Source organism: Microcaecilia unicolor, chromosome 3 (assembly GCF_901765095.1).
Source record: "Microcaecilia unicolor chromosome 3, aMicUni1.1, whole genome shotgun sequence".
NCBI classification, from domain to species: domain Eukaryota; kingdom Metazoa; phylum Chordata; class Amphibia; order Gymnophiona; family Siphonopidae; genus Microcaecilia; species Microcaecilia unicolor.
The window spans coordinates 250068463-250077789 of NC_044033.1; the positions used below are offsets into that span (position 1 = coordinate 250068463).

The 9327-nt window shown below is 47.2% G+C and overlaps 1 protein-coding gene across 1 annotated transcript; it reads left to right on the forward strand.

Moving 5' to 3' along the window:
* Positions 1-9327, forward strand: LOC115466477 (CD5 antigen-like). Its single transcript, XM_030197724.1, has 6 exons — positions 1-166; positions 764-787; positions 1412-1735; positions 5683-5997; positions 7150-7467; positions 8873-9327. Exons 1-6 carry the CDS (start codon positions 136-138, stop codon positions 8896-8898), a joined length of 1038 nt encoding a protein of 345 aa, XP_030053584.1. The 5' UTR covers positions 1-135; the 3' UTR covers positions 8899-9327.

The window sequence follows — 9327 nt, forward strand, 5'->3', positions numbered from 1 at the left end:
CCAGGCTGGAGCCTGGTGTATGACTCGTGTGGTGTCAGCCTTGCCAAGGGAGGGAAGGTTCCTCTTTCAGGGGTCTCTTTAGAGCACTTTCCATGCCCAGCTGAATACAAGGTCCAGAACCAGGCACCAAGCAACATGGCATTACCTGCTACAGTTCTTCTACTGGGTAAGTATGGCTTGGGCACCTGACTTTTACCTCCTGCAAACTCACTATCCAAAGAGCTCCTGATTGCTCCTTAGAAATTTGGAACGAGGGGAGGGGAGAATGCCAAACTGTTCTGAGGAAGAGGAGAAATGCAACTATCCCTGTAACTCAACTATAATCTCCAGTTCTATCACCGGCTCTGTATAACTCTGTGTGAGATATTTTATCTTCCTTGGCTTGAGTTCTTATCCCCAGCGCTGTTACGGACTTTCTGTGTCTCACCTCTAATCCCCAACTCTGTCAATGTCTGACCCTGGGGTGAGTCATTTTATCCCCCTGTACCTCCGCTTTAATCCCCAGCTCTGATACCGACTCTGTGTGTGACCCTAGAATGAGTCGCTTTATCTCCCTGTGCTTCAGTTCTAATCCCCAGTTCTGTCCCTGATTCTCTGTTGCCCTGGGCAGAGTCATTTTACCTCCTGATTCTAATTATTTTTATAAAGTTTATATCAGAATAATTGAATGGAGTCCATTTCATCTTTCCCTACTCTCTGATCCTGCTCTCTGGTTTCACTATTAATCTGTATTTTTCACTTGTCTCTTTTCATGTTTTTATAGTCATCGTTGGACTTTCAGCCTCAGGTAAATTGTTCTTTATGCTTTTCCCAGCGCTTAAACTGGTCTCCCCCACCCTCATCGGCCCATTGCGTCCCATTAATGTGTTATAATGTAATAGAAAAACGCATATGTCAGTCCACACAATTAAGTACTTTCATGATTGGCTGCTATCCCATTTCCACTTTTATTTATGTTGATGACGATTAATTATTATTCTGCCTTTTTGAAGTAATTCACCAAAGGCAGTGTACAGCAAGAAAAAGCCAAACACAAGCCACAGACAATTACAGGGATAAAAATATTCAAATAAAAGCAGATGGTACTTAAAATGTCAACACAATGCACAAGAAAACATCTTTAATAGCACAAGGTGCAAGCGGAGGTGGAGGAAGTTGCATATGAAGTTAGAAAGACGCATAAATATGATCTCAGCTAGGGTAGGAAAGGAAAAAACAAGTCCTGTCCCAGGATGTGCAGCCGTTGTTAGTCTTTGCGTGTGCGATTAGCTGGTTAATTGCTTCTTCTATTAAAGGCTTGGGAGAAGAGCAGAGCTTTCACTTGCTTCCTGATTTTAGAGAGATGGATTCTTCTCGCTGTCTTTCCAGGTCAGTCTTTTGACTACATGATCTCTGTGATTGTATGATTCAGGTACCGAACTTCGAGCCAGGCTGGTCAACGGCCCCTCATCCTGCTCAGGCCGCATCGAGGTGCTCCGGGAAGGACAGTGGGGCACCATCTGCGACGATGACTGGGACCTGAATGACACCAAGGTGTTGTGCCGGCAGCTGGGCTGTGGGGCGCCAATCGGTTCCTACAGTTCAGGTGTTTACGGGGAAGGGGCTACGGACCAACCCATCTGGCTGACGGACGTGAACTGCCGGGGCACGGAAAGCTTGCTGGGGCATTGCCGGTATAATGAAGAGGGTGAGCCTCATTGTAAACACGACGAAGATGCTGGAGTGAAGTGTGAAGGTAATAACTAAATGTTTAACAAAATACCGACAGGATTACTTACCTCACCATGCTCCCCCCCCCCTTCTTTTCACATGTTGACAGCACTGAAAGCCTGTTAACTTCACTCAAAAGTTTGCCTTCTATTTTGTTGTCCCCCCCCCCCCCCCATCCTTATTTTATTACTCTGTAAACTGCTTAGATATTCCTTGACTTTGCAGTGTTATCAAATTTATTTATTTATTAGGATGTATTTACCGCCTTTTTGAAGGAATTCACTCAAGGCAGTGTACAGTAAGAATAGATCAAACATGAGCAATAGGCAATTAGAGCAGTAAAAATATTCAAACAACAATGACAACTTGCAATGACAACACAATCCAGCTCATTTTCGAAAGAGAAAGACACCCATATTTCGACCCAAATCGGGAGATGGGCGCCCAAATCAGTATAATCGAAACCCGAGTTTGGGCGTCTCCAACTGCAATCTGTTGTGGGAACAGACAAAGTTGACGGGGGCGTGTCGGAGGCGTGGTAAAGGCGGGACTGGGGCGTGTTTATCGGCTGAGGAGAGATGGGTGCGCTCGGCCGATAATCGAAAAAAGAAGGGCGCCAGAAGCGAGAATTTGGGTCACTTTTTCTGGACCCTTTTTTCTCACGAACAAGTCCCCAAAAGTGCCCCAACTGCCCAGATGACCACCGGAGGGAATTGGGGATGACCTCCTCTGACTCCCCCAGTGGTCACTAACCCCCTCCCACCAAAAAAAAAGAACTTTAAAAACTTTTTTTTTTCCAGCCTGTATGCCAGCCTCAAATGTCATACCCAGCTCCATCACAGCAGTATGCATGTCCCTGGAGCAGTTGTTAGTGGGTGCAGTGGACTTCAGCCAGGTGGACCCAGGTCCATCCCCCCTACCTGTTACACTTGTGGTGGTAAATGGGAGCCCTCCAAACCGCCCCCAAAACCCACTGTACCCACATCTAGGTGCCCCCCTTCAGCCATAAGTGCTATGGTACTGGTGTAGAGTTGTGGGCAGTGGGTTTTGGGGGGGGGGGGGGTTGGGGGGCTCAGCACCCAAGGGAAGGGAGCTATGGACTTGGGAGGTATTTTAATTTTTTTTTGTAATTGTTACAAGTGCCCCCTAGGGTGCCTGGTTGGTGTCCTGGCATGTGAGGGGGACCAGTGCACTACGAATCCTGGCCCCTCCCATGACCAAATGCCTTGGATTTGTTCGTTTTTGAGCTGGGCGCCTTCGGTTTCCATTATCGCTGAAAAACGATAACGCCCAGCTCAAATCTGCCCAAATCCGATGCATTTGCCCGGCACAAACCGTATTATCGAAAAAAAAGATGGACGCCCATCTTTTTCGAAAAATACGGTCTGGCCCACCCCTTCACGTACCCGTTCTTGGAGATATGTACTAGAACATTATAATTGGTAGTGAAGGGTAAGGCAAAGTTGTAACATATAGATGAGTAAGAAAGTAGGAAGAATTAGAAAGTAAGGTGATTGATTTGAAGAAAGTTGCACGTGAGGTCAGAGAGATGGTTAAATATTATCTCAGCTAGGGTAGGAGTGAATAAACATATCCTTCTGCAGTATGTGCAGCCCGAGTCAATCTTTGTGTGTGTGAGTGAAACTAACAAGTTAGTTACTTATTCCATTCAAGGCCTGGTTGAAGAGCTAAGCTTTCACCTGCTTCCTGAAGTAGAGATAGTCTTTTGTTAAGCGGAGCCTTTCAGGCAATGCATTCCAGAGTGTGGGGGCTGCTCCGGAGAAGGCTCGCTTGCGGGTATCACATCATGTGTTTTGGAGAGGGTGTAGTTAGTGAAAGTCCTTGGGAGGACCTTAGTGTCCTTGGCAGTGTGTGGAGGATCATCCTATTCTTCACATACTCGGGGCCATTTCCTTTCAGGGCCTTGAAGATCAGACATAGAGTTTTAAATTTAGCCCTGTATTTGTACTGGTAGCCAATGAAGGTTTTGCAAAAATGAATTTAAAATACTTAAATGCTTGCAGTCAGGGCTGCCAAGAGGCTGAGCTGGGGCAGGGCTGCCGCCAGGCCCAGGGCAGAATTATCATCGCCGCCACCCCCCCCCCCCCCAAATTGTCATCGCTGCCGCCTCCCGCTTGCCCGAAATACATTGGCTTGCCCCACCAGCTGCAGGTAGCACGGCTCCTTCCTGCCCCTGTGGCTGCTTTTCTCAGGTCGTACGTGCTCGGTGTCAAAACTGAGCATGTGCGGTCTGAGGGCCCAGCAGCTGCTAGGCAGGCAATGCAAGAGGGGCCTGGTGCCTAAGTTTTCTCTCTCCTGCTCCTGTCGAGACGCAATCACCCGGGTCCCGTCAGGAGAGAGAGAGAGAGAGATCCCTGCGCCGGGCCCCCCTGGAGGCCCAGGCCCAGGGAAGTTTTCCCCTCCTGCCCCCCCTCTCAGCAGCTATTCTTGCAGTAACGTGCCTAACTCCCTACAATTAGGCACAAGTGTTACAGTTAGATGCGTAACTGCAGACGCAACATTGACGTTCTGTAACGGAAGTTATGCATGCAATTGCCGATATAGAATTCGCGTGGCAGTCATCGTCCTGGCACCTAATTTTAAGGGGTCCTTTTACAAAGGTGCGCTGAAAAGTGGCTTGCGGTAGTGTAGGCGCGGGTTTTGGGCGCACGCAAAATCATTTTTCAGCGTGCCTGTAAAAAAGGCCTCTTTTTCCTACCCCCCCCTCCCCCCCCGAAAATGGACGTACGGCAAAATCGAAATTGACGTGCATCTATTTTGGGTCTCTGACTTTACTGCCAGCCATAGACCTAGCGGTAAAAAATTTGGCCGGTAAGGACCTACGCGCTTCAGACGCCACTTATGTTCTTGTAATAGGATATGTTTAGGGTGAGGTTGTGTGTGTGTGTGGATGTTTGGCTTAGTAAAATAAAAGAAAGCAGCAACACCAGTAAAAAAAAAAACTTATACCGCATGTATCAGCAGGGACAAAAGTCCAGTGAGTCACAGCAATCGGTTATTTAACAGCAAATGCATGTGAGATTTTTTTTTTTTCTGAATTGCACTGTTGAAGTAGATAAAGACCTGTACGATCCATCCAGTCTGCCCAACAAGATAAACTCATTTTACATGGTATGTGATACTTTATACCTGAGTTTGATTTGTCCTTGCTATTTTCAGGGCACAGACCATAGAAGTCCACCCAGCACTCTTCTTGTACTAAGTTCTGAAGCTAATGTCGAAGCACCTTAAAATTTACACTCCAGCCCACCATATCTATTCAGTCACCATCAGGGCGTAGACCATAGGAGCCAAGTTTTCAAAATTATTGGGGGTGCTAAGCCCAGTGGAAATAACCCCTCCCTGGACACATACAAGGAATCTTCTCAATATTGGGGGTGCTCAAGCACCCACAGAGTCCGCCCAGCACTGGTTTCGCTTCCCAATTACCAGCGTCGCCACCTAATCTCCGCTAAGATTCTGTGGAACCATTCCTTCTAAACAGGATTCCTTTGTGTTTATCCCACACGTGTTTGAATTCCATTACCGTTTTCATCTCCATCACCTCCCGCAGGAGGGCATTCCACGTATCCACCACCCTCTCCGTGAAAAAATACTTCCTGATATCAGTCCTGAGTCTGCCCCCCTTCAACTTCAATCCATGTCCTCTAGTTCTACCACCTTCCCGTCTCCAGAAAAGGTTCATTTGCGGATTAATACCTTTCAAATATTTGAACAACTGTATCATGTCACCCTTGTTTCTCCTTTCCTCCAAGGTATACATGTTCAGGTCGGCAAGTCTCGTACGGTTTGCAACCGTAAATCCCATACCATTTTTGTAGCTTTTTTTTGCACCACTTACAGTCTTTTTACGTCAAGATACAGGTAAAGTATTCCAAATGTCGAGTTATGCTAGTATTTATGACAGTGATTATGTGTTTTTAAGTCCACGTTTTCCTTCTCTGTTCTCAGAACCATTGCAGGTCAGGCTGACAAATGGTTCGACCGCCTGCAACGGGCGGTTGGAGGTGTTCCACGCTGGTCAATGGGGCACAGTCTGCGATGACAGTTGGGACATCAAGGACGCCAGGGTGGTGTGCAGGGAGCTGGGCTGTGCCAGCGTGCAGAGAACCAGCAACTGCGGCAGATTTGGTGAGGGGACCAGCAGGATCTGGCTGGACGAGGTGCAGTGCACGGGGAAGGAGTCGAGTCTTACGCAGTGCGCAGCCATGAACCGTGGGGAGCACGACTGCAGCCATCAAGAAGATGTTGGGGTAGTATGCCGAGGTACCCAGTCATCCTCTGTTTCTACTTCTGATTCTTGCTTCTTTATCAGAAACCGGCAGAGAGTACAGCCTGAAAATACCAAAGGGAGACTACAAGAAAATGCAGAGAGTGTAGGGGCTGAAAATATCAGAGGAGACTCCAGTAAAATAAAGAGAGTGCAGGGACTGAAAATACCAGAGGAGACGCCAGTAAAATAAAGAGAGTGCAGGGACTGAAAATACCAGAGGAGACTCCAGCAAAATGCAGAGAGTGCAGGGACTGAAAATACCAGAGGAGACGCCAGTAAAATAAAGAGAGTGCAGGGACTGAAAATACCAGAGGAGACTCCAGCAAAATGCAGAGAGTGCAGGGACTGAAAATACCAGAGGAGACGCCAGTAAAATAAAGAGAGTGCAGGGACTGAAAATACCAGAGGAGACACTAGTAAAATGCAGAGAGTGCAGGGACTGAAAATACCAGAGGAGACTCCAGTAAAATGCAGAGAGTGCAGGGACTGAAAATACCAGAGGAGACTCCAGTAAAATAAAGAGAGTGCAGGGACTGAAAATATCAGAGGAGATGCCAGTAAAATGCAGAGAGTGCAGGGACTGAAAATACCAGAGGAGATGCCAGTAAAATGCAGAGAGTGTAGGGACTGAAAATACCAGAGGAGACTCCAGCAAAATGCAGAGAGTGCAGGGACTGAAAATACCAGCGGAGACTCCAGCAAAATGCAGAGAGTGCAGGGACTGAAAATACCAGAGGAGACGCCAGTAAAATGCAGAGAGTGCAGGGACTGAAAATACCAGAGGAGACTCCAGCAAAATGCAGAGAGTGCAGGGACTGAAAATACCAGAGGAGATGCCAGTAAAATAAAGAGAGTGCAGGGACTGAAAATACCAGAGGAGACTCCAGTAAAATGCAGAGAGTGCAGGGACTGAAAATACCAGAGGAGACTCCAGCAAAATGCAGAGAGGGCAGGGACTGAAAATACCAGAGGAGACGCCAGTAAAATGCAGAGAGTGCAGGGACTGAAAATACTAGAGGGAGACTCTAATAGAGTGCAGGGGCTGAAAATGCTGGAAGAGACTGTGTTGTGTGGACAATAGTGAATGTTCTGGAGGGGTCTCCATAACTGTACCTTTGTTTCTCTTCCCCACCCCACCCCTCAAGACCCATTTAAGCTGAGGCTCAGTGAAGGACCTCACGCCTGTGCTGGGAGGCTGGAGGTTTTCCACGAAGCGCAATGGGGAACAGTCTGCAATGACCACTGGCAGCAGAAGAATACCGAGGTGGTCTGCCAGGAGCTGGGGTGCGGCTCCCCAGAACCCCTCAAGAAGCGGCAGCGCCGGTTGGCCAGTGCTACAGGACCTATCTGGTTGGACGATGTGGTCTGTTCTGGGGAAGAGAGAACCTTTCAAAATTGCCGCCATCGGGTGTGGGGGTACCATGACTGTACCCACCGAGAGGACATATATATCAGCTGCTCTGGTAGGCTCCCAAAAAGTGACCTGGGGAAATTCGGGTGATGGTCAATAGAGAAGGGGGTGTGACAGTGGCGGAGTGGTCACAATAATTCTGCAGACATGGCTGTTGCGATGGGAGGTCTTAACACCAGTAAATCTACGTTCACAATACACCAGCCAACTGCCCTGGCTGGAGTGAGAGATGCAGGACTTGTGGAGTCTGGGCTCCAAAGTGCCTTTTCACCCTTGCACCCTGCAGTCCTCCACACACAGCATGGGAGATGCAGGTGTGGCTGTGTGTGTATAGGATGTGTTTAGGGGGCAGTGTGTGTGTGTTGTTAGGGTGAGGGTAATTGTGTGTCTGTATATGTTTAGGGTGGTGGTAGAATGGGGTGCGTTTGCCAGAGGAAGTGGTAACAGCGGTTAGCGTATCTGGGTTTAAAAAAGGTTTGGACAAGTTCCTGGAGGAAAAGTCCATAGTCTGCTATTGAGACAGACATGGGAAGCAACTGCTTGCCCTGAGATTGGTAGCGTGGAATGTTGCTACTCTTTGAGATTCTTTATGGAATCTTGCTATTTGTTTTGATTCCAGAATCTTGTTAACTCTTTTTGGTTCTGGAATGTTGCTACTCTTTGGGATTCCGGAATCTTGCTATTCTTTGGGGTTCTACATAGAATGTTGCTACGATTTGGGTTTCTGCCAGGTACTTGTGACTTGGATTGGCCAGTGTTTAGAAAACAGGATACTGGGCTGGATGGACCATTGGTCTGAGTCTGACCCAGTAGGGCTACTCTTATGTTCTTATATAGGATATGTTTAGGGTGAGGTTGTGTGTGTGTGTGTGTGTGTGGATGTTTTGTATATATGTGTATGGGTATATATGTTTAGGGTGAGGGTAGTATTTGTGTGTATAGGGTGTGTATGGGGGACAGTCTGTGTGTGTGTGTGTGTGTGTGTGTGTGTGTGCGTGCACATATGTATATTTGATGTGTTTTGGGTGGGTCATATGGGGTATATATAGGATATATTTAGGATGGTGGTAGTATTTATTTATTTATTGCATTTGTATCCCACGTTTTCCCACCTATTTGCAGGCTCAATGTGGCTTACATAGTTTTGTTATGACATTATCATTCCAGGGTATCAGATACAATTAGTAGTGTGCAGAGATTGAGTGAGGAAAGAAAGAGGAAGTGATTAGGTGGGTGAGTATAGAGGTGGACTTTCGTAGCTGGGTGGGTTGGTAAAGTGGATTAGTGAAGCTATTGGTTCTCTTTGTAGGCCTTGTTGAAGAAATGTGTCTTCAGAGATTTGTGAAAGTTATTTGTTTGTGTTTGTATGTTTAGGGTGTGTAGAGGGGGAGGTGCTCATTTTCTAGCCTCCGTTTCTATTCTAGCTAGTTACCGGTTTCTGTAATTTGCTCCCACAGTGCTGTCACCGCCGTCTGTGGGATGAGGGACTGCAGCTGCTGCTCTGTCCTGCACAGGCACCTTGGGAAGGAGGAGACAGCCACTACCCTGCTGGCTAATGTTGAAAAATATTTTAATCTCTGTAGAAATCACTGTGTGAAAATTATTTCCCTCTTCCCCACCCTCCCCCCTCCCCACCCTGTCTGCACCTGCACCGCTCCTGCTAAGCTCCGTTTGTGTTCCTTCCTTCAAAATGTTATTGGCAGGGCAATTTCTACTTGTGTTGGGAGAAGAATAGGTCAGTGACAGAGAAAGGACATTCTGTCCAACCTCACCCCTCTCTCCTGATTGTATCTGGCTTGTCTAGTCACTCTAGTGATTTCTCTGGTCCGCTGAGAAAGTCATGAAAAAATACAAAACTAAAATGTTCTTCCTGTTTAATATAATTTGCCTAATAAACATCCTGTCATTGCAA

What these genes read in the sequence shown, in the direction of transcription:
- LOC115466477 (XM_030197724.1), top strand. Translation starts at nt 136, where the DNA reads ATGGCATTACCTGCTACAGTTCTTCTACTGG. An exon ending in TGCTACAGTTCTTCTACTGG is followed by an intron (nt 167 to 763) that starts GTAAGTATGGCT and finishes ATGTTTTTATAG; the next exon opens with TCATCGTTGGACTTTCAGCC. An exon ending in TGTTGGGGTAGTATGCCGAG is followed by an intron (nt 5,998 to 7,149) that starts GTACCCAGTCAT and finishes CCACCCCTCAAG; the next exon opens with ACCCATTTAAGCTGAGGCTC.